The sequence below is a fragment of the Aphidius gifuensis genome, linkage group LG1, assembly GCF_014905175.1.
Source record: "Aphidius gifuensis isolate YNYX2018 linkage group LG1, ASM1490517v1, whole genome shotgun sequence".
Lineage (NCBI taxonomy): Eukaryota > Metazoa > Arthropoda > Insecta > Hymenoptera > Braconidae > Aphidius > Aphidius gifuensis.
Genome location: NC_057788.1, coordinates 17,139,969 through 17,166,673, shown reverse-complemented (window position 1 = coordinate 17,166,673; position 26,705 = coordinate 17,139,969). Strand labels below are relative to the sequence as shown.

General features: G+C 28.7%; 2 protein-coding genes across 11 annotated transcripts in view; one reads left to right on the top strand and one right to left on the bottom strand.

Annotated features, from left to right (window-relative positions):
- Window positions 1–17,305, bottom strand: part of LOC122849864 (neuroglobin-like) — a 79,367-nt gene extending 62,062 nt beyond the window's left edge. For 5 of the 10 annotated variants that reach the window (XM_044148739.1, XM_044148758.1, XM_044148722.1 and 2 more), the window contains exons 1-2: window positions 16,627–17,280; window positions 5,051–5,098 (exon numbers count right to left, since the gene is read on the bottom strand). The gene's annotated coding sequence lies outside the window, so the exon portion shown is untranslated. Of the gene's footprint in view, window positions 1–5,050; window positions 5,099–16,626 lie in introns of all 10 variants that reach the window. The other 5 variants (XM_044148780.1, XM_044148748.1, XM_044148715.1 and 2 more) reach the window with 3 other exon arrangements.
- LOC122859328 lies at window positions 1,128–20,640 on the top strand. Its single transcript, XM_044162846.1, has 4 exons — window positions 1,128–1,695; window positions 1,797–2,501; window positions 2,934–3,213; window positions 20,435–20,640. The coding sequence occupies exons 1-4, from the start codon at window positions 1,177–1,179 to the stop codon at window positions 20,638–20,640; spliced, it is 1,710 nt and encodes a 569-aa protein (XP_044018781.1). The 5' UTR covers window positions 1,128–1,176.
- The last annotated feature ends 6,065 nt before the right edge of the window (window positions 20,641–26,705 follow it).

Here is a 26,705-nt window from a genome sequence, read left to right as displayed (position 1 = left end):
GACTATAGCTATTTGTACTAGCCAAAAAATGTATACAGTTTCGATGGATAATAACTGGCCAGTGAATATCTATTTTACCTACAAATTATAATATATAATTTTTATAAAAACAAAATCAGATCAATCATAATTTTTTCATACAAATTTTATAATAACATATAATATGAACAGAAGCAAAAATATTTTGCGTATTGAACAGCATCTGACATTAAAAGAAATCCGAGATTGGTAGAGTTCCGTCTATAGTTCGGTTATATTGAATCTTGTAACTAGCTATTGATAGGCTATAAAATGTATACTAGAAAAAAGGATTTGTTGCCGAAAAATAATTAAACAATAAACGCTTCGAAATAAAAACAATAAAATTTTTAAATTAACAATAAAGAAAATTATTATTATTTTTATTTTTTGAAAGATTTTTAATTTTTAATTTTCAATTTTTTCGATGGTTTTTTTTTTTGTACAACTTAACATGGAAGTTAGAAAATTTTTTTATTTATTAATGAAGACCTTCCAAAAAAATCTAAAAAAATACATATTTTTATAAATAAGTTAAATGAATCTCAAAATATAAATCTAGATAAAAAATAAAAACAAAATTAATTAATAATTTTTTTTTTTTTTAAACCAAGTATTAAATGAAAAATAAAATCGTGACTGTATTTCATCGACAATAGAATTTAAATATTATTAATTTATTCTTGGTTTAAATTTTTAACTTTATAAAAAAAAAAAAAAATAAAAATAAATAAGTTATTTTTTTATTTTTTATATTTATTTAATTTATTCATAAAAATAACGTTTTTTTAAATGCATTGAAGGTATTTCTTAATAATGACAATAATTTTCCAACATTCACGTTCACGCGCGTTGGCTTCGAGGTAGCCAGATAGCTCAGCCGGTAGAGCATCAGACTGGACGTGTCAAAATTTATCAGTGAATAAAGTTGTAATATATGGTGATTATTAATCAACATAATTAACAAAAGTGGTTTATTAATAAAAACCACAATTATTTTTATTGTTAAATGTATAAACAAAACAATTAATAATTAATCGGTGATTAAAAACAGTGACATTGGGTTGGGCGTCAGCCCACCCCACAGTTAACCTCAAAATCTCTATATAAAATTAAAAAAAAACATTAATAAATAATAGTTTATAAAAAACCAGTAAGATGCCACCCAAAGCACCAAACAATATCAACAAAAGGAAAGCAATTGACAGCCCACTTAAGGGCTTACCTAACCCAAAAAATCATAAAACACATATACCAAGGCTGACAGCAAATAATTTAGATAAAATGTATAATGATTTAATTAACAATAAACCATCTACCAGCAAAATATTACCAACACCAAATGTAGCAGGTTACATTAGACGTAAAAACACTAATCAAGATAACCAGAAAATGGATACAGATGGATTTATATTTCCAAAAAACACAGCTAATCCAAACAAAATAAACAACAATAAAGACCAACAAATTAGTCATGCCAACTCATTTGAAAGTCTACCTACAGAAAACAAAATTGACAGAAAAATACCTATGCCAGGTTCCAACACTTCTGGATTAAGAAGCCATTTGAAGCTACAACACAATGAAATTTTTCTTAAATATTTTCAAAGCACCAAAGTTTCAGAAAATAAACAACAATTGATATCAGATGCTTTTAATAGTGGTAAAAAACAACAGGTAAATTATTTTGATAGTCCTTTTTTTTTTTAACTATTGACATTGTTAAAGTTATTTTCAATATTCATTATTAAATAATTCTATTTAAATTTTTATTTCAGACTTTGAATCAAGAACAATTTGTATTAAAATTAGTGGAATGGGTAGCAGTTAAATATTTGCCATTGAATTTCTTTGATGACCAGTTGACTCAAGAGCTATTTCATGGAATCAATCCTCATCTAAAGCCTCTAGCTCGTACTGCTATGACCTCAGCAGTTGCTGAGACTTACAAAAAAGCTAAAATTATTGTTACAAACATGTTACAGGAAAATATATCAAAAATATCATTTACTGTTGATGGATGGACCTCAATAAGAACAAAATCATATTATGGTGTGACTGCACATTATGTTGGTGATGATTGGCAAATGTATTTACTTGCAATCGACTTTATACCATGTCAAGGGCTTCATACTGGTATTGATATTGCTAACATGTTTGTTCTTTGTCTTGAAGAAAGAGATTTGACAGATAAAATTGGAGGTATTACTGCAGATAATGCCTCAGTAAATGATGTATTTATAAAAATTGTGGGAATTAAATTACGTGAAAAGAAAATTACTTTTGATGCTGAAACACAACATTTTCGTTGCTTCCCACATATTTTAAATTTAGCTGCTCAAGATGTTATCAAGAGCTTAAAACTAGACCAAGAGTCAAATGAAAATTTTTATAATTTATATGAAGAAGATGAAGAACTTGCAGATGATGATATGGATGATGATAATATAATTAATGATAATGATATGCATCTACCACCGGTCGTAAAGCTTCGTAATATTTGTAAAAAATTAAAAAGATCTCAACAGTTGAATAAGAAACTTGAAAATTATTGTAGTGTCCATGAAGAAAAAAAAATTACATTACCCTTGGATGTGTCTACAAGATGGAACAGTACTTATGCCCTGATAACAGCTGGACTAAGAATTAGAAAATCTCTATCATCACTAACAACAGATAAAGACTTGAAACTGCAACATTTATAAATTAATGATGAAGAATGGTTTTTACTTAAGACTATCCAAAAATTCTTAAAAGGATTTAATAACCTCTCTAAACAATTAAGTGGAGAAAATTATGCTACTCTGCCTTCAGTTGTTGTTGGTGTTAATATTTTACTCGACAACATTGAAAAATTATGTCATGAGCTTGATGGAAAATCTGACAGAAACGATTGTGATGTAATTCTCATCCAGGCTTTTCAAGCTGGACGAGATAAAATATTGAAGCACTACCACAAGAGTAATTGGATATATTGTGCTGTTTTGATACTTGACCCTCGACACAAACTTGAAACTTTTGATAGAACATCTTGGGGTAAAAATTTGAGAGATGAATCTTACAAAACGTTTGAAAAAATATATAAAACAAATTATGTTGATAGTGCTGACCAAGAAGAAGAAATTGTTAAAGAAACAACTGGTAGTGACTCAGATGATGAGTACACCAAGAGTATGAATGAGTTGTACAATACAGGCAAAAAAAAAAATCAAGACTGGGAGGCAGAGCTGGACAACTACTTACGTTTGCCACGAGCTGATCAGAATGTCAATATTTTGGAATGGTGGAAAGTAAACCAAAATAATTTTCCACGATTGGCTAAAATGTATTGGCAATATGTGCTTCGAGTACACCCGTGGAACGGTTGTTCTCAAGTGCTGGATTACTATTAAGAAAGCATCGTAGTAATTTGAGTGATGGAAATATAGAAAATTTATTGTGTTTAAATTCATGGTTTAAAAGTTTATTGGCAAATGATATTAAAGAAAAACTTAAAAAACAAATTTAAAAAAAAAATATACTCAGTGCAACAAAGTTTTATATATAGTTATATAAAACTTATATATACTTAAAAAATTATATTACTTTAATGTTATTAGATTAATATAATTAATATTAAATGTTGCAATAATCTATTTTTTTTTAAATTATAACATGTTGTGGAGTTTAATAAATTTAAAGTCTATGAACTTGAGTGTTTATTTTTTTTTCCTTATTATAAATAAGATTATTTAGCTTGAATAAAAATATATATTTTTTCCGATATTATCGCGATAACGCGATAATTTTATCGGTTATCGTCAGCTAAATATCGTATCGTGTCGTGACGACGATACGATAAAAAATGGCATTATCGTATCGTTGTCGTCATTATCGTATCGTGTTGTCGCGATATTATCGATTATCGCGGCATCTCTAGCCAAAAACATAAGGCCATTTTTTAAAGCCATTTTTAAGAAGCCAAAAAAAAAATAAGGCCGTTTTTTGAGGCCATTTTTAAGAGGCCAAAAAAAATAAGGTCATTTTTTGAGGCCATTTTTTCCATGTACGAGGTTCAGATCGTCTTTTTTTTAAACTATATTTCACCATGTTGCCATGGTATTTACGGCAAGCTGAAATAACAGACGAACTTCCCAGCTCTGATCATGATTTTTACATAAAAAATTTATTAAATAAAAAATAGTCAATATGAGAAGTTCACGGCTTTTATGAATTTGACAAATTTTCTTAAAACAAATTTTAAAAAAAATATACTCGGTGCAACAAAGTTTTATATACTTTATTGTATATAAAACTATATTATTACTTATTTTATGATTAAAATTAGTATTACTTATAATATTAATTATATTAATCTGATAATATTGAAGTAATACAAAATTTAATTATGCAACACCGAAAACATCGATTTTCAAATTACTGAATAGATGGTCAGCGGAGTTGGTGGTTCGGCACCGAAAAAACCAAAAATATCAGTTTTTTTTTTTTTTATGTTGCAATAGTCTATTTTTTTTTTAAATTATGATATGGTGTGGTTTATTTTTCTTTCCTTATTATAATTAAGACATCTTAGCTTGAATTTAAATGTTTTTTTTCCGATATTATCGCGATAACGCGATAATTCTATCGGTTATCGTCAGTCAAATATCGTATCGTGTCGTGACGACGATACGATAAAAAATGGAATTATCGTATCGTTGTCGTCATTATCGTATCGTCTTGTCGCGGTATTATCGATTATCGCGGCATCTCTACTTTGAAGACTTTTCTTTGACTTCATTTCACCAATTGATATAATGTTAGCAGAAGTGATCTGACTTTTGAAAAAATTTTAACAATCATATTGATTTTATTGCTTCAAAGAAAAAATGCATCTAAAAAAATTGATTTTTATTTTATCAGAAAGCCTGATAACGATTAATAGAATCAATGCAAAACAGGAATTTTTCATCTCATGTCGATTATATTTCAATTAAAACGTAAAAATTGAAGAGTGAAAAGTCTATAGGCTCGGTAGTTATCTCACACTTACCTTGTATTTTTTTTTACTACTGTGCCTCTTGATACACAATTGTTACTCCTGAATAACAGAAAATATATTGATTAACGATAATCAATATAATGAATGAATGAATAAAAAAATCTGTTCAAAAGCAAAATGATAAGGAGAAAAAAAAATTGCAGTTATTAATGAAATATTTTATTCAGATTAGCAGACCGTTTCTCGGTATGGTAGTGCCTCGAGTCAAGTATGAGAAAGAAATATATATACAGGAGGAAGCGTAAGTTATTAACGTTTTAAGTTCATCAATCAGAATCAAGCAAATTGCAAGCCGCCGTTAAAGCTCTATATATGCTTGATCGTTACCCCCTCTCTCGTAAACGTGTATGCTCGCGTGTTTGTATATTCATAAAAATACAAACGATAGACGCACAATTTGTTGTTATATTAATAACTCAGTAAATAATTAATAAAAATACCTGAAAATTTGGATAAAACTTCTTGATATACTACTACACAATATTGTCGCTGACAAGTTAATCAATTTTAAAATTTCTTCGACTCTTTTATCAGTTGAAGTTAGACAAATTGAATTTTTCCGTGGACATGAATCAATAAATAAAAAAAAATAAACAATATGAATAAATAATTTTTTTAATAATTCTGTTGGCATCGCTAGATTATTATAAAGCTACTGTCAAATTTTCAAGTTGATTTATTTATTTTTTTAAAAGTTATCACAAGTTATATATTGAAAAAAAAGTATTTTTTTCAAAAAAAAAAATTTTGTTTTTAATTTTTAACTCGTTAAGGGAGTTCGAACAACACTCGATTCTATTTAACTTTTTATTAAATTTTTAGAGTAGGTTTATAAAATAGTTATCCATCTTATGCCAAAATTTCAGAAGTCTATACCTGCTAGTAAAATAGTTATTAATGTTTAAAGTCAACAACTTTTAACGTGTACGTTTATCAACATATATCAAATTTTTACCGTGTTCTTAAATTCACACCTAAATAAAAAACTATCTGTATGAAACTTTAAAATCTTAGAATAATTATACAAAAAAAAAAAATTCAAGTTGTCTGCTAGAAAGTTAAACAATCATTGTTTAAAAAAAAAAAAAAAGTCAAAGAGTGAGGAGGTAACAAAATACGTTTGTATGCATATAGATACACACAACCGCACATGTATTGGTGGAAAACAGGACCGTCTACGCAGAAAAAAGTGAAGGGTGCCGCATAAAATTTTATAAATTTTTACCATAGCATTGAGGGGCCCACTAGGTCACATTTCTTGTTTGTACTTTTTTCGTTTGAACTCCCTTAACTAATAATCATAACAAAAAATTTATTTGAAGGAAAATATGTATTTTTTAATTTTACAAATGATGGTATTTTTTTTTTTTTCAATATTTCATGTTTGATTTTTTACCCAGAGCAACGTCGTGTTTTCTTGGGCTTCGAGCGTGCGGCCGGTTATTGCATCCGGACCCTCAATTAAGATGTGATACCAGAAAGACAAGAAGGAAATATATTTTTGACGCATGTTATTAAGGTTGAATGTAAATCGCATCGGTGAACAAAGTTTGGGCCCAAGAGGGTGCGCATCTACACACGGTTATCAAAAATATTTTCAGTGCCCCTCTGTCCAAAATATATTCACTATACTGACAGGTTCTTGGTAGTATGTGTGTATGTAGTCTATCTGGATAGACACACACATACTACCATAGCCACGAAACATGAGACAGCACGACGAATAAAAGAGAGAGAATGACCGCTAATGATAGAAAATTTTGATTTTGACAATGTAATATCTTTTAAAATCAACAGACGAAATTGATCGTTGAGGGCTTAAAGAATCCGTATTATAATAAACTATAAGCTGATCGTAAATTAAGGAAAATCGTATAGAAAGTTTTTGAGCTACAGGAGAAAATATGTGTTCAGTCCCTATGCCTACGTGTTAAAGTTGTCAACTTTGACATCAATTATCTAAAAAAAACAACACACGAAAATTCCGAAAAAAATCAACAAGATAGATAATTATTCTGGCTTCAATATGAACTCAAAAAATCAAAAATCGTATAGTGGGAAATTCTATTTACATTCAACCTTAAGTCTGAACTATTGAAAAAAAAAATTTTAAACTTGACCCCACCTGGTTTTTCTCAAATAAAATTTCAGTATTCAAGACATATTTTACATCAGGTGGGGTCAAGTTTAAAATTGTTTTTTCAATACTTCAGACTTGATTACATGCGTCAAAAATATATATTTCCTTCTTGAATTTTTAGTGTCATATTTCAATTAATGTCCTTACAATTATAGTGACATTTTCGAATACTTGGCTCTATTTTGTAAAAAAAAACCTTGTTTTTTTTTTTTGATGCGATTTCTAGATACATATAAAATTAAAAATCGAAACCTTTGTCATAAATATTCTCGACAACTACTCAACCGATTATTTTGATTTTTTTTTTAAATAAAAAAGTATATCATTGAGAAGGCTCTGGTGACATAATATTTTCCTGAATGGACACTGAGTTACCAATTACTATAAATTATTGCATGTTACTCATTATAGGCGACGAACAGCGCTTCGGTGATGCTGGCTACTATATACACGGAGAGAAAAAATCGGTAAATCGAGAATCGATCAGGAATCGGTAAATTCAGATTCTTGGTACCCAGCGGTGAGGGTCATGCCCTATCTTGGATTATGCCATTCTACTGCTCTTCGGTAGATTCAGTTTTAGCTCTCTCGTTTCGGCTAGTTTTGCCAAGTCAAATAAAAGTAAATTAAGGGACTTAGAATAATTTTTACTTTTTAATTAATAATAAGCTAGATTTTTTCCTTAGCTAGATTTTTTACTTAGCTTCAATTATAGCCAAACACACAATATCTACATAATTTTACCAGCTTAATTTTTTCTTTAGCTACATCTTTTTCTTAGCTAGATTTTTTACTTAGCTAGATTTTTTACTTAGCTACATCTTTTACTTAGCTTTAATTATAGCCAAACACACAATATCTACATAATTTTACCAGCTTAATTTTTTCTTTAGCCACATCTTTTTCTTAACTAGATTTTTTACTTAGCTACATCTTTTACTTAGCTTTTATTAGAGCCAAACCCACAATATCTACATAATTTTACCAGCTTAATTTTCTACTTAGCTAGATTTTTTACTTATAGCTGTAATTGTAGCCAAACGATCAATTTCTAGCTCATTTTACTATCCAAATTCTTGGGTAAATTGTGAATAAGAAAAATATCTAAAATTAATTATAAGAAAATATAAGAATCAAACTTAAAGAAAAATTAGAAAAAAAATTTTAAAAAAATTCTAAGTCCCTTATTTTACTTTTATTTGACTCGGCGAAACTAGCCAAAACGAGAGAGCTAAAACTGAATCTACCGAAGAGCCGTAGAATGGCATAAACCGTGACCCTTGCCACGGGGGGGGGGGGGGTCCCCAGGAGGTTCAATCTGAATTTACCTACGTCCAAAAAAATAATAAAAATTGTTGTGACAGCACTACAAATCTAAGGCGAAATTCTATCCTGTCACTTTTTGTTGTGCTGCAACAAAAATTATTGTATCGTTTAACAAATATTGTTGTGCTGCAACAAATTTTATTGTATCGTTGAACAAATTTTATTCCGCTGCACAACAATTTTCACCATTCAATAATATTTGTTGTACTGCTCATTAATATTTATTTAGCTGCTCGATAAATATTGTCTAGTTTTAAAAAAAATTTTAACGTTCTGCAAAACAATGTAGGACTTTTCGAGTGTTCTCGGTAAGACTCGGTCTTGGTCGGGTGCCTCGGTATATCTACCGGTACAACATGGCATTGTGTGGCATTGTCTAAGTTGAGATCAGCTTTTGTGTGATTGACATTTTAAAAATAAATTAATTAATGCCAGGTTTTAATTACATTTCAATAATTGGATTATAGACTATAAAATATTTGTGAGCAACTAGATAAATAACAAAACTTGATATTCAACAAATTACATCAACAATAACAAATGATTCATGAAAATGACAAACATAACCTGCATCTGTCATTTTAATGCAGAGATTTTTTATTTTGATCTTCGGTAATTTCCAATAAATATAAAAAAAAAAAATCAAAGCATCGTCATTTGAATTAATTTGTTCCTCAAGTATTTTCCTTCTTATTTTTGATTATCATAATAAAAATTTATTCTGTAATTTTGAAAAATTAATTTTAATATGGTTTTAGAATTTTTGTTATGTGAAATAATAAAAATTATTAAAATAAATCTAATAATTGTTGTATGTTCAATTTTTCTTATTTTTTTCTTTCCGTGTACTACCACAACCACAGAGTTTGTAAAAAAAAAAAAGAACGTCCCAACTGATTGACTTTTTTACCGTAATAAAAAAAATTGGAAAAAATAAGATCAATAATCATAATTAAAAGGAAAAAAAAATTAAATTAAAGACAACCCACTTCATGATTTGTTTCAATAATTTTTTATCTTTATGATTTGGAATATAATTAGTAATTATTTATTAAAGTTTGAATAAAGTATTAATAAAGTTACAAATTAATCAGGCTTCTTGAAATAACGTAACTTGTCGATTTTGAATTAGGATTGGAAGTCAAATCTGGCACGCTTGAGCAAATTATTACTCGGAATGTTTTCATTGAAATAAATCTCTTCAATGGGTATGTTATTTTTAACGCAGCCAGTAATTTTATATTTTCAATACAAAGAGTCTGATATTTGAAACGTAACTGCATAAAATGTTAGTCTTTAGTTTCATTTGTCGGATAATCTAAATAAGAGTTTTTACCCAGGGGAAAAAAGCAACCATAGAAATGAGTATATAGAAACGCCAATAATACCGGTATCCATTTTTTCCCGGAGAATACCTATTTTTTCTTATAGAATACCCATTTGAGACGTTTTTTAAAACGATATACACCCGTTAATTTTTATACTCAAGACGTCCACGAATTCTCAGTCAAAAAAGAAGCATTGCACGAGACGTTATTTTCTATGGTTAAACCGTTAATTTCTGTACTTTAGCAAGGCTTTAGTTATTATTATCTAACTTTTAAAACGTTGAAATTATTTCTATGTCACAAGGGCAAAAAACGCACTACCCCTCCGACACTTTGGAAATTCACACATTACCACTGTCCCTAGTAACAAAATAGTATATTATATAACTAGTACGTGAAGTAGGTGATTCTTGCACCATTTTGAAGGTGTCAATACGAGTCACCAGGAGTTGAGAACGAGCCGAAGGCTAGTCGAAAATGACCTGGTGACGAGTATGACACTTTCAAAGTCGTGGAGGATCACCTCCTTCACGTTCGAGTTATATACTAGTATATTTCGTTACAAGTGCCCACTCAGAGAGTGTGCTCAGTATTTTATGTTACAAGGGCAGTGGGAATAATGTGTGAATTTCCAAAGCGTAAGAGGGGTAGTGCGCTTCTTAGAAATTCACACATTATTACCACTGTCCCTAGTAACATAAAATATAGTTCGTTACATGTGCCCAATCAGAGAGCCCGCTCACAACTCATTTGGAGGGGAAACACTCGCCAAGGCTCGTGCGTGCCCCTCCAAATTCGTTGAGAGCACACTCTCTGAGTGGGCACTTGTAACGAAATATACTATTTTGACACGAGGTTCGTAATATAAACGCCATTTTGCGCCAATATAGTGCGTAAAAGTATTTCTTTACTCACTATAATTAGTGCGTAATTTCGTCTTTTACAAACAGAGTGTCAAAAAATTATATAGTTCGTTACATTTGCCCAATCAGAGAGCACTGGGCACTTGTAACGAAATATACTATTAAACAAATGTTTAATACCGACTTTTTTATAACCAAAATTATATATAACTATTTAAATTATTTTAATTATCAAATCATCAAATTATTATGATTGTATTATTATTTAAACTATTTGAATTATTTATGTTGGAACTACTAATAATAAAATATAATAAATAAATATATCATCAATATTATTAGATTAATAATATTGGGCCGGTTTTGTAATCCATAGTTACAGTTTTTTGGTATAGTCTAACATTTCTCTTCCCTATACTATACTATACAATGTTAACTTAAGTATGGATTACAAAACCGGTCCTATCGCAAGTTTATTTATTTCTTCAAAATCTTTATTTCTAAATTAAACTCATGAATTGAATAACAATAAATGATCGACAAAACAAATAATAAAATTATCAAGCTGTTTCGATGAGTGTTGATACAAGTATTAATAAATATTTTTTTATCTACTTTTTTCAATTTCATTATTTTAAATTTGGATATAATAATGAAATAATACTAAATAAGAAAATCTGCGTTATTGATTAATAAAAATAAACTATTAAAAATATAAAAAAAAAAAAAAATATTCAATTAATATTAATAATATAAGGTTGATTGTATTATTGTTATTTCCATTATTAATACTAATAATTATAATAAATTTTTTTTTCCTCATAATTTTTTCCCGAATTACAATTGTTTTTTTTTATTTTTCATATCAGTTTTATTAGTATGGATCGCCTCGTAACTTATGGAAACAGAATTTTGTTAATTTGTAGCTTGTAAAATTGGTCTTGCTCGTTAAGGCATAGGTTCAAAAATTGGGAAATCGTAGGTTTAATCTTGATTAGGATATAAATTTTTTAAAAAAATATGTTAGCAAATAACCATATAATTGTCTTTTAAATTATAATATATGAGCGGAATGCCAAACCGAGACGTCGATTTGGATGACCCATACTCAGAACTTTTCAAAATTCCTACAGATTATAGTCCTCAATAAAATACACCTTGGTAATTTTTTTTGTATTTTTTTATCTATTATTTTGGCAGTTCTTGTATGGGGCATTTTATCAAAACTGGTTTTTTTTTTGGTTTTTTTTTTAGTATTTTGTTGGCAAATGAAAATATAAAGAAAAACCATCTTTTATGTAAAATTTTCGCAGCTTTTCAAAGAAAAATATTACTTTTTTTTTTTTGAAATTTATAACACTTTTCAAATCCAGTTTTTCGCAAAAAAAACTGTTTTAGTTGCGTTGCACCAAAATTGACATATTTTAAAAAATTTTTTTTGAATTGAGCAATCGAAAAAAAAAAATAACAACAGTTTGACTATGTAAATCGAGGCTCCTCTTTCAAATGAGCCCATTTTCGGACATTTTGGTGCATTATTTTTAAAGATATAAATATATGATAAATCGGCCCGCCGTTTTTTTGTAAAAAATAAATTTCTGTCGATTTTGTCCAGATTTTTAATTTATCTAGTTGGCGTCCCGTATCTGATGAATTCACCCGAGAATATTGGTTGGTTATTCTGCTCTATCTACTAGCATTATGTCATATGGCAGCGAAAGTTTAAAGGTGGCATAGCGATGCTGTTTTTTGATAATTATTCCCGATGATTTTTAGGGCCCGTAATTGGAACTAACAATCAATGATAGTTAAATAATACGATAGATGTTACATAACGGTGATGTACAACAACGAAAAAAAAAAAAATCAAAAACAGATCCCAGAGTATGTCATATGTCAGCAAAATTATTGGTTGATGGTGTGATGAAACCTTTATGTTTATAGATCAACGCGATTTCAAAACACTGCTTAGCAGCATGTCATATGGTAGCGAAAATCTAAAAATGGCGTAGTGGTGCTGCACGAGCGATAGGTTGTTTTTCGATTATTTCCTATGATTTGTAGGGCTTTTCATTATCATTCGTAATCATTGATACACGGAGAAAAAAAAACGACAAATATTGTTGAGAAAACAGGACAAAAATTGTCGTGCCGCACAACAAAGTAGAGGCGAAGTTGAAACTCTATAATATTAGTTCTGCCGGTAGTACAGTTTTTGTTCATCTGGCAGAGTAATAATTACAGTGCTGTTTAACAAAATTTGTCATGCTCCAAACAAAAATTAATAGACATACAACAAAATTTGTTATGCTCCAAACAAAAACTGTTGAACATACAACAATTTTTGTATTTAGTTTAATAATTTTTATTATTCCACATAACAAAAATTCTAAAACCATATTAAATTTTTTTTTTTTCAAAATTACGAAATAAATTTTCATTATGATAATTAAAAAGAAGAAGGAAAACAATTAAGGAACAGATTAATTCAAATTAATGCTTTGATTTATTTTTCATATTTATAATTATTAAAGATTAAAATAAAAAATCTTTGCATTAAAATGACAGATGCAGGTTATGTTCGTCATTTTCATATAATTTCATACTTTATTGTTGATGTGATTTGTTGAATATCAAGTTTGGTTATTTATCTAGTTGCTCACAAATATTTTAGTTTATAATTCAACGATTAAAATGTTATTAAAACTTGACATCTTGGGATTAATTAATTTATTTTCAAAACGTCAGTCACACCAAAGCTGATCTCAACTTAGACTGACTTAGAAAATTCCACACAATGCCATGTAGATATACCGAGGCACACGAACAAGACCGAGTCTTACCGATAACACCCGAAAATCAAATTGTTGTGCAGCACTGTAATATTTGCCCTGAAACTGGACAATATTTATTGAGCAGCCGAACAAATATTATTAAGCAACACAACAAATATTATTGGATGGTAAAAATTGTTGTGCAGCTAAATAAAATTTGTTCAACGATACAATAAAATTTGTTGTAGCACAACAAATTTTGTTTAACGATAGAACAATTTTTGTTGCAGCACAACAAAAAGCGACAGGATAGGATTTCGCCTCTAGTTTGTTGTGCTCTCACAACAATTTTTGTGGTTTTTTTTTCTCAGTGTAATAGTTGTATGGAACGACTCGTGTTATATAACGGTATTGATGTTCACTAATTAAAAAAAAAATCAAAAATAGATACATCCCAGCAGTATGTCATTCGTCAGCAAGGTTATTGTTTGATGGTCTAAAAAAGCCTGCAGTCTCATTAACGCGATTCTAATAAGACTGCCTAGCAGTTTGTCGTATGGCAGCGAAAGTTTGAAGATGGCGTAGCGAGAGTGCTTGGGCCATACGTTATTTTTTTATTATTCCTGATGATTTTCAGGGCCTTGCGTTTTAATTAACAATCAATAATAGTTTAATTATACGATTGATATTACATGACAATGTTGTTGATGAACGAAAAAAAATTGAAAACGGATACATCCCAGCAGTACCCTGAAGAAAATATTTTTCTGCCTTTCTTAGCTATTTATCCAGTTTTTTTTCGGAAATGCCATGGGTTCGGGAAAACGGTAGAGTAATTACTCTAACTTTTCTCCACCATTTGTCCGGCTTTTTTTCAACTTATCCAATTTTTCCAATTGAGAAAGGTTAAAGAAATGGTGGAAAAAAGTTAAAATAAATTTCAGGTAGAAAAAGAATGAAGAAAGATTGGAATAGGTTAGGGAACTCGTGACGAAAAGTCCGAAAACTGGCAGAAAAAAGTCGGAATAAAATTGAGGTGGAAAGAGGTGGAAAGAGGTTGGAAAAAGGGTAGAGATATATTTCCACCATTTCTTCATATAAGTCATTTTCCGAGACTGGTGGAAGGAAGTTGAAATGGCGGAAAAATGTTCTGTATACTAAATTTTTATTTAAAAATAAAAATAAGAAGTTTAACAAAAGATATATCTTACTATAGTAAATAACTTAAGGGCATCAAAGCTGCCTGTGTCTGGAAATAAAAATCAAAATAAAAAATGATCACGTTTCATCCTTATTACACAAACAAACTTTAACGCCGCAGTTAAGCAGTTTTCTTCACAATTCCAAGTTTAGGTTTTTCAGACAATAAATTTTAATCAAAAATGCAATTTGATAAACAATGATTCTAATTTCCCTAATTTTCTATCTGAAATAGTCTATTTTGAAGTTCTGTCGTGGTTTGGAGTCTTCTCAAGAAAAAAATTTGTCAGCTGTACACAAAGACACACCTTCAACTAATAGTCGGAAAAATTTATAGGAAGGTATTTTCGTGTAATACGTGCTTGCAAAGTCTGTTTCCTGATAATAAGACGCTCCCACTAAAAAAATTATTCATACAATAACCAGTCTTAAATTGAAGTATTGTTGGATATTTTTGATGGACTTATCGAATTATATTGAGTCTTAGCTGTCTGTCAACCTGATCTTGGAATTGTGAAGAAAACAACGGCGTTAAAGTTCGTTTGTGTAATCAGGATGAAACGTGATCAGTTTTTTTTCGATTTTGATTGCCAGACACAAGCAGCTTTGATGCCCTTAAGTTATTTACTATCTTTTGTTTAATTTTTTATTTTTATTTGTTGAATAGAAATTTAGTATTCAGAACTAATAAGCTAACATAAAAAACAACTTTAACGAGTTTGTTTTCTACAAAAATTATATTTCTGTTTTGAATGTTATTATTGTTATTTTCCTTCTAAACATTGATGAAAACGATGCCAAACATAGCTTTCTCATGTCTCAAGGCTGGGCCAAATATAACAACTTCAGAAAATTACAGTCTGCATCTTTTCTTTCCGCGGCTGAGTGATCTCGAGTGTTCCCTGCACTATATATACAATCTGTACTTCGCTGGTTTAAATCACGTTAGGCGCGCATTTTAGAGAATAAAAAATTACTGATTTTTACGAAATTTCTCTTTTTTTTCTGGCAACAGAAAAAACTGTACATAAAAAAAAATAGAAATTAGAAAATACTTTTATTTCAAATTTCTTGACGACGTTTCGATAATGTATCACAATTAAATTTTTATCAAGCATCTCGATCAAGAACGCATTTGAAATCTATGTTGCCTGATGAAGTTTCGATTGAAACTTGATTTGGATTTCCACTTATGTCGTGTTAATACCACTAGCGAAAACGATGTCTACCATTTTCTGCGATTTCCTCCAATTTTACAAAATCAGAAAAGTTCGAAAAAAATCAGAGAAAGATGAAGATAATGCAGACGGAAATAGGAAAAAGTCAGAGATAATCAGAAGAAATATTTTTTCGCTCTACTACGATTTTTCGTCAAAATTCTACTTCAACAATGTGTGGAAAAAATCGGAGACAGTGGAGTAAATCGGAGGAATATGGAATAATGTGGAGAAACCTAAGAAATTATTGAAGTATAATACGGAGAAAATCAAAGAAAAGCGAAAGACTATCCGATAAAATTGGTGAAGTATCGGAGAAACTATTTCACATTACTGCAGTGCTCATAAAGCATTTTTTTTCAATACCGAAAATGACTGAAAACTTTTATCCCTATATAGACAGATGCATTTCTCGGAAACCAATCGTAACTGATGTGCAAGAAATTGAAACAGCTATTAAATTTTCCGAAATCGTAAAAAAATATACAGGAGACTATTTTTTCGAGTCAGATCTATATATATATGTTACTAAATTTCATGAGTATAGAACCTATAACTTCAACATATATAAAATAGAAAATTTTTTATTTCTCTTCTTATGTATCAGACACAAAAAAAACGGTAAATACTACTGTATATTTACGGCAGTTGTCGGTATTGTCATCGTTGACATTTAACATTTATGTTGACAAAATAATTTATTAATCTTTTTATCTTACCGATATTACAAGCATATAGATAAGAAAAACTAAAGTTGTTTTTCATACATTTAATCCTTTACTGGTCCATTAAAATCTTGCCAGTTATTTGGAAAGTTCATGGATGTTGTTTGCGATGCTATATTATCATACAGTCAAGCAAAAGAGAAAAGATAATCGATTCAACCAGGTATCTTTAGAGGTAGGTGAGAACGTTATTTACTTTATAGAAACTCGAAATTTTATTCATGACAACAAAACTTTACTATATCTTTTAAAATAAAAAGCTATAGAGAAATTAGAATTTTTGTTTTTTCATTATTAAATACCATACTTGAAACTACTTTGTCAAAAAAGTCAAAAACATCAACAGTGAATAATGAGGCATTACATATACACACATATATACACACACAAACAGAAATATCACATGTATTATACTTTTTTTCTGAATCTATGACTTGATAAATATATAGTGTAATTGAACTCTTGTATGAAAAAAATATAATTAATATTCAACTTGTAAACTAACTGGTGGTCAACAAACTTTCCATTTTTGTTATTAACAAAAAAGTAAACGGTTCTTCTAAGAATATGGACACTTTTAGTAATTTTGTTATCAGCAGTATTTTGATATTTTCTAAAGCTCAAGCAAGCAACGACTGACGATGCCATTCCAACCCCTTGGTATTTTCGCGCTTGCGCTTTAAATGTTGAAACTGACTCCTATGTACGTGATACAATATATAACGCATTATTTATCGATGTGGCTGTTTTGAAGAGTAACTGTCAGTAAGATATGTTACCAGTAATTTACTTGTTGTTGACTGGGAGATACAAAATGTTTTGAGAATCACACTTCATCATGCTAACTGATGGTTTCATAAGATGTTTAGATTCTTACCAAAGAATTTACAAAATTATTATCATCATAAAAAAATATTTCTCTTCAGATTTTTTATGCGCCTATAATGTTGAGAATCGTTCGTCTTATCGTGATATTTTTTCGAACAATTTTTTTCCCGTGTAATTATTATATAAAAAAAAACATTGAAACTACTTTTTTTTTTCTTCAAAAAATTTTGACTCATGATTTTTTAGGATTGATTCCAAGTCCCATCACCGAACTAATATTTTCGTTACGCTATTAAGAATAATACCCACGATCCGCATCAATTTCGGTCCATAAAAATGGCAGTTCTGACATAGTAGTCTCTAAATTATCGAAAAAATCTCTAAAATTAGCAAAAATTTTCGATTTATTTGACCTTCAAAGCTCGATATCTCGGAAGCTATCGCAGATATGGTATTGCTGTTTAATTCATAATATTCCTAGTGAAAAACACTATTAGCAGCGATTCTAGAATTAATTTTTTTCAATCCATTTGTTTGTAAAAAAAAATTCCATAACTTCTTTCTTCGATTTCTCGAAAAGTATTCAAGATATCGAAATTTTGTTGCTCGTTATGACAATCTAATATCAGTCATAAAATTTTTGTCGCCACGGATATTGTAATCTTGCCAGTTTGAGTTCCTTTTTGAAGTAATTTAGGGAATTTTAGGTTGTCTTAACTCATATAGTAGGTCCCAAATTGAAAATTTCAACAAATGGTTAATGCAGTTTAATTCTACATAAAAATATCAAATAGATGGCATAGACGACTGTACAGTATTATTACTAAAATATAAAAAAATCGACATGTTAATTCAATGGGAAAAAGTAAGCGATTTGAGACACGAGTTAATATTGACATACGGCTCTGAAATTTTTAAAAGATTTTTTTTGATTCATTTGAATCATCTATTCTAGTGCACTCATAAAAATTCATCATTGACCTTTTTAAGGGCCGACCTAATAAGTATGCAATTTATATATGGCTGTGTGTTTTTGACAGATTATTTATCACATGATAAATATAAATACAATGAAGTTTATACTTGATCAATAAAATTCAAGAAAGGATTGAAAACTTTGAATATTTTTTGAAGTGAAACTTCACGGAGAGAAATATCCAACAAAAATTGTTAAAAAAATACTTAAAAATTGTTGAACAGAACCACAAAAAAGTACCAAGATGTAAGTCCAATAAAATATGATGTGGTCATTATCAAAATTTGTTTTACCGACCCACAATTTTTGTGATTCCGGGGGCACAAAAATTACGGTTTTCTACAACAAAACCTATTGGGCACGTATTAAAATCTATATAACTTCTAATAAAAATTCTGGTAAAACAAACAAAATTTGTTCTTCTGCAAATAAAAATTGTTACCAGTACCAATAAAATTCATTTAATTTCAAATAAAAATTCTTGTGAATTAAACATAATTTCTTGATTTTTTAATAAAATTTATTGTACAGTAACAATTAAATTTATTCAACTTTCAATGAAAATTCTTACGGAATAAACGAAATTTGTTTTCTACCTAAATAAAAATTAATGAACTCTTTTATTAAAAAATAATAATAATAATAATAATAATTCATAATCAATTAATAATTAATACAATTATTTATGTGGCAAATCTTTTTTTTTCATTATTTTAATAAATGTAGTTTTACATTTTTAATAGTTTATTTAGCATAATACATTTGTTGTTATTTTTATTTCAACATACATACTTATATTCTAATTACGTTTTACCACCAGTTTTGCATTATGTTATAAATCTATGCACTCTAAACATATAATTGACAAAACTAAAAGAGTAAAAAAAAAAAAAACTAAGTAAAAAAACAAGAAGTTATAGTTGATAGATAAAAAAATTGAATTGACGCTTAAAAAGAAAGGTTATGTGATGAACAAATATCGAATCAACTAAAAAAAATCCCTCATGTCCTACGCTGTTGGAAACTGACTTTTTGCTGACTGCGCATTTCATTGCGCATGTGCAAAAATAAACAGGAAAAAAAATGAATACACAAAAGAAAGCACCTAGTATAGTATAGTTGGAGAGTTAGGAAAAAGAAATCGGCATGCGCATAACTAAAAAAAAAAATATATCGCTTTATAGTATTGGTGTCATAGCCGGCACCATAGCATTATCATTGTCAAAATTTTAGAATATCAGTTGTTGTATTTATATTTTTTGTCAGCTGTCATTATCAAATTTTTGCTTTGAAAATTATTTTATTTCATACTAGTCAGCCGTGTTCGGCTGCGCCGGACTTAAGTGTATGTGTTTTTTTAATTCTCCAATAGTACATTTCGATACTAGGGCGTTTTGGAGGTTTTATTGTGACGAAAACGATGTTTTCAACACGAACCGTAAGTGAGGCAGAAAAGGAGGGGTAGAGCTGGAGGTGTGTGTTAACAACATCGTCTGAGTTGCAATAATCTCCAATACCCATGTGTCGAACTTTATTTTTCTTTACGTAGGTATGAAAAAGAGCCAAAATAAAGAAAACAATTAAGTTACTATGTCGGAAAATACCACGTGTTTTACCACAGGAAGTGTCGACCTATTAATTATTGTTTTGAATCATTATTACAAGCACAAAAAACATTCACAGAAGTAAGCACTGAATTAGAGGTTAGCAATGAATTAAAAAATAACAATGAAACAATAGAAAAAAAAAATTTATTAAATTGTGAAACAGAAGAAATAAAATTGTGTTGCCAATCATTTGAAAATGACAAAAAATGTTGTAATGGAATGTCAAAAATTAATTCAACTGATACATGTGGTAAGTACAATTAACTTTGTTTTTGTTTTTGTGTAACTTGAAAAAAAAAAAAAATAGAAAGAAAATTGATTGTCAAGGACATGACTATAATGACTTAACTATGTTTTGATATGATGATAATTTTATTTTTTTAATTTGGAGGTAATCACACATTTACTGGTGAAGAACTTCAGGATGTATTCAAAAATCAATGCAAAAATTATGCTGTTGAAAATGACAGTGATTGGGGGATGCCAGTACCACTACAATATCAAAGAAAATCTTCGTGGCCACCCATGAAAACTTTTTCTACTGGTCTTGGTAATAAACTGTCATGCATTAATACAACTAATCAAGCAAATCCTTAAATAAAAAAAGCATTGGTGTCATGGCATCGCATTTTGCGTGCGCATCCAAATTTGAACTTGGCGCTTCATTTTTCAAACTTAGCGCCTCATTTTTGAATTTACTGGAATCTGATTGGGGTATTAGAAGGTCACGTGCATGTCGTATAAATTGATATAGGTGGCGCTTATTGCATATACATATGTATGTGTGTGTTGACATTTGTGATTATAACAACATTTTATATCTGTCAAAAAATATTAATGCCCATAACCTTCAAACGATTTACCAATATTTAATTGAATTGTTATAAATAAAAGAATAGTTAATGTGTTATAAATAAATAAATAACGAAAAATTGAAAAAAAAAAGAACTACATTCAAACACAAAAAAAAAAAAGATAGATTCATTTTTAAATAGGGCACGCGGACCTGTAAGAATGAAATCAAGATTTGTACATACTTGGTTATTGTTAATTAAAATTTTGGAGTAAACAGATTTTTTTATCTAATCATTATTGAAGTACGTAACCTGCATTCATTGGTTTAAATAAACTCACGACATTCTCTTCAAGAAAAAAAAAAATTAATTCAACAATATTTATAAATAAATGTTAACAATTGTTCGAGGTGACATGTAATCGTTAATTAAAAATTTTTCATATTATTTTCCACTGAAGTCCGAATTCTGCTATTATCAGCCAACGTTTTTCTCTTCAAAGATAAAAAAAGAATTATTTAAAAGGATTATTCTATTATTTCGAGCGTGTCATGTAATTGTTTATTAACAATTCCATGGTGTCTTAAAAAATAAATGTTATTGAATGATTTGTTTTTATCCTCGAAGGAAAAGTTATAGGTTAATTTATATTGATAATAACAGAATTTGTCCTTCAATGGAAAATAATAGAAAAAAATTGTTTGCCGAAAATTGATTATTAACAATTGCATGGCACCTCGGATAATAAATAATGATAGATAATTTTTTTCTTTATTCTCGAAAAAAAAGTCATGAGCTTATTTGAATCAATGAAAGCAGGATTCGTACTTTAATAATATTTAAAAAAAAATAGTTTACTCGAGAATTTAAATTTACAATACTTTGTTGAATAATCAGAACATTTTGTACTAATTTGTACAAACATTGGATTTTTACCTCAAGAACAACGACAAAATTAAAATATTTGCTCTAAAATGTTCATAAGCTATTTCTTCTTACAATAAATAGCAGATGATGGTAGACGATAGATGAAAAAAAATTGTTGAACGACAATTATTTATTAACAGTTGCATACTGCCGTCAATAAAAAATATTTTTAAAATTTTAAATAATTTTTTATTATTTTTGATGAGAAAGACGTGAGCTAAAAAATTCTAATTTACAATTTATGTTAATAATATTGAGGTGTAACTTTTTATTTTATTGATACAAGTTGTAGCTTTTCCCTGGTGGAAATATTACTCCGGCATTACTCCTGCATTACTCCGACATGAGATTGATGCCGGAGTAATTTCGTCGGCATGAAATTAGTACCAGCAAATTTATTTCGGCATGAGATCAATGAAAGAGATAAAAATCCAGCATTGATCTCATGCCAGAGTAATTTCTCAAGAAGTGGACCAAAAACGGAGTAATGCCGGAGAAATATTTTCACCAGAATTGCTCTTTTCTTTGGAATAGATAGGAAATAAATGGAAAAAGGATTCATCATTGAAGGCACCATGCCTCTGTATATTGTGTAAACATTTTTTGGAGAAAAATAACTTTTTTTTTTTTTTTATTTTGTCGTTATTCTTCAGGTGAATAATTCCGATGTTAATAGCACAAATTAATACAAAATAATTCTGATCATTTAGCAACTTTTTCATGATTCCGAGTCAATTCGAAAAAAAATTAACCTGTCCTCCACCTTTCAATAACGTGTAAATAAAATAATTGTTGACATTAAAATTACATTTAAAAATAAGTACAAATCAAAAGGCTTTTAATGGATTTCGTATCCGCGGGCTGGGCTCAAGCATTCTATTAAGCATCCTCAAATATTATTTATGAATTAATTTTTTCTCCAATTAAAAATTTCATTGTTTTTTTTTTTTTTTTGTTAATAACACCACATGATGACGTGTCATTGGAATTTAGCATATATATAACATATAGCATATAGCATAGAAACAAACAACTGAGGCGGCAAGGGCGCTAGTAACAAAAAAAAAAAAATTTGGATTAAATTATTTTAATTGGTCTCCAAAAAAAAAATTATATGTCAACCCCAGACAATCATCATCAATAACACCAGTTCATTCATCAACTTTGAAAGTACAAATGAAAAAGTAACTTGATTAAAATCTCAATAAAATTAAAGAATACTTTCTTATGCTATTAATAGTATAACAAACTTTGAAGATTTTGGTATTATTAGCTTTTTTTTTTTCTAAATTTTAACTTTTTGATTTCACATTATTAATAATAATAATATTAGCTAACATACTTAAATAAAACAACAAACTTTAGATTTTTCAAGTGTTTAGAAAATCAGTACTTTTATTTTCTAAACATTGCACTAACAATTTTTTAAAATTATGTATATGCAAATGAATGGCTGATTTGCCCGAAAATTGAAATGACATTTTCTGGTCATTTTTTTTATCAATATTAAATATTGTTGGGCTTTCAATTGAGTGTTGATCATCATTAACCATGAATATTTCTTATGATAAAAAAAAAAAAGATATTGTAAAAACATGCGCGTGCGCGGAAAACAAACGTATTAACAATTCTAAAAACATTCGCTACTTATTGGTCGCGTCTGATTGGTGCAAGTATGACACCAGATGGTGCGTCAGCTCGGTGTTAGAGTAGCTCAACGTGAAGAAAAAATAATGCAAAAGTCACGGACGTGACTTTTAGAGACTTTTTCTACACTCTGACCTACCGAAAAAAAATATAAGTTTTTTTTTTCACCATGGGTGAAAAATCGCTCATGTTAAGCTTCCGGAGAGTGTAAAAATAGCATCTTTTTCTTTAGCCTCAGTAAAGAAAAAAATTAAAAACATAAGAAATATGGAAAATAAATTTTATTTCCACATCCTGATAAATCAGAAAACAACATAAGGAACTAATGCCTTATTTTTATTCTGTTCTTCTCGAAAAAATTTATCGTCTGATCAAAAAAAAAACCCAGGAGATGATAAAAAAATTCAATTTCTACATCCTGGTGAAAAACCCTGAAGATAATTGGAAAAATCATTTTGACCTCCTGGTGATCGTAAAAGGTAGTCTGAGAACTGTTCTCGTGGACTTAAACCCTCCTGAACTCAAACTCAATATCTATATCAAATTTCGTGTCAATCGGGCCAATAGTTTACGTGAAACTGCGTTTCCACGGCCACGTCTTTTTATTGTATAGATATACATAATACTATACTAAATAGGTTTATAAGTACATATGGGACATTCCATGTCATCTTACAGGGTTTTTTCCCTCACCCTCTCAGATTCAAAAACAAATTTTTTTTTTGAGTTAGTCATCGACTCAGATGTACCTCTGATTTTTTTTTTATTTTTACCATCATTAACTGCCGAGCCAGAATCAAAAAACACCTCCTTCACAAGAGTAAACTACGATTTTGCCATTTTTTAAAATTCTGAAAAAATTTATGTGCTACTCGATATTGTTCTATATCCCTTGAATTTACCAAATATTATTTATTAATTAATTATTTTTAAATATTAAAATACCAGTACGTAACAATTCCCCCCAAAAAAAAGTCGTTGTCTGTCTGCAAAACGACAGCAGCGAATAAAAAAGAAAAAGCACATTTATCTATTTTTGTTACATTTTGTTTACTTAAAATTCTAAATATTAAATCCCAAAAAAAAATTAAATTAATCCCAAAAAAAAATTTTCTATGTCCTAATCGAGACCTCTTACGGACGATCGACGGCTAGAATTACTCCGTGCGAGTCGAGCGTGACCTACTTTTTATTCGGTTAAAGTTTCATTTCAGTGGATATTGTTGATTTTTCATTCTTTTATCTTACCTTGAAAATTATTCAATATTAAATTTATTGTTTTTTTTTTTTTTTGTTTTTGTTCAAAAAGAATATTGTTTTTATTTTTAATTATTGAGAATTTATTAATTGTTTATTTTTTTTTATCTAAGGTTTTTCAGCGATGTAGAATGAAAATTTTTTTATTGTTAATTTTTTTTTGGTTTTTTTGGTTATATTGATTATTATTATTATTTTTTTGATTTTTATTTTGATTTTAAATTGAATTATTTATTGGTAAATCAGCCGCCCACACGGAATTAATTAACCACCGACGCGTGCGTAAAAAAAATCCCTTACAAATTACTAAACTAGAAATTTTATTATTATAATATTTTGTTTGTTTTTTTTTTTGTAATTTTTTTGTAAATTTTTATATCATTTTTTTGTATTTTTTTCTTAAAAAATTTTGTACTTTATAAAACTTTATATTTTTGTTGTAAAATTCTACTATTCTTATTAGTGACATTTAATATTTGTTTTGTAATAAATTTTATGCTTTTTTTTTTGTAGTATTTAATGTTGAAATTGAATTTAATTTAAATATTATAATTATTCCCTTGAAAATTTATTTATTTCCCCAAAAAGAAACTAATTTCAAAAATTAACTAATTTTCCCATAAAAAAAAATTTATATTATTTAAAAAATAAAAAATTAAAAAATGTAAAAGATTTAAAAAAAAAATTATAAAATATAACTTAATTTATTCCTCTTCTTCGGTGTACTCCACGGTGTCCTTGAATTGTAATCTGTTACCTCTGCTTGCATTGTCTCTCCTCTCCGGTTTCCATCGTCGCAGCTTGCTTGATGAACTCCCCTCAATTTCCTTTCTGATGCATGTTGATGACTTGATATTGTTTTCTTCTTTCACTGCTCTCTCTTTTTGATTTTCTGACCGCTACCATTGAATTAGATGCAATATTGCGGCGTTGCCATTTATAACACAATAAAATCTTCCAGCTCTCGAGAATTCGTGACTCCCCACGACCTGCACTTTATTTATTTATTTTAGGATTTAGGAAGCTAACCAGTTTCTCGTAATTTTCCAGAAATTTTCCGGAAATGGTTTCCAGTAATATGAACTAGAAAATTTCCGGAAATTTTCTGGAAACTATTACTAGATTTGTAAGAAGCCTTTCCAAAAATATTTATTAGAAATTTTCTAGAAAATTTCCGGAAATCATTTCCAGAAATGTTTATTAGATATTTTCTAGAAAATTTCCGGAAATTGTTTCTCATTTTTATCAACTATTTTAATGAAAAACTTTTCTTGAAATTTTCTAGTAAATTTCCGGAAATCATTTGTAGAAATGTTTACTAGAAAATTTCTAGAAAATTTTCGGAAATCATTTTCAGAAATGTTTATTAGATATTTTCTAGAAAATTTCCAGAAATCATTTCCAGAAGTAATTATTAGATATTTTCTAGAAAATTTCCGGAAATCATTTCCAGAAATGTTTATTCGATATTTTCTAGAAAATTTCAGGAAATTGTTTCTCATTTTTATCAACTATTTTAATGGAAAACTTTTCTTGAAATTTTCTAGTAAATTTCTGGAAATCATTTCCAGAAATGTTTATTAGAAAAGCTACTTTTTTTTTAAATGCAAATATCCATGGAAAAGCAGTAGCTAAGGAAAAGATGTAGCTAAAGGATTGAGGTTGCCAAAGAATTATATTTTAAGCAACATTATTTCCTTGTAACATAATTCTTTGGCAACCATAATTCCTTAGCTACATCTTTTCCTTAGCTACTGCTTTTCCTCGGACATTTTTATTTATTTTATCGATAAAATACATGTAAATTTTTTTTTTTTTAAATGCAAATATCTAAGGAAAAGCAGTAGCTAAGGAATTAAGGTTGCCAAAGAATTATATTTTAAGCAACATTTTTTCCTTAAAACATAATACTTCGGCAACCTTAATTCCTTAGCTACATCTTTTCCTTAGCTACTGCTTTTCCTTGGACATTTTTATTTATTTTATGAATAACATACATGTAAATTCATTTTTTAAAAATACAAATGTCCAAGAAAA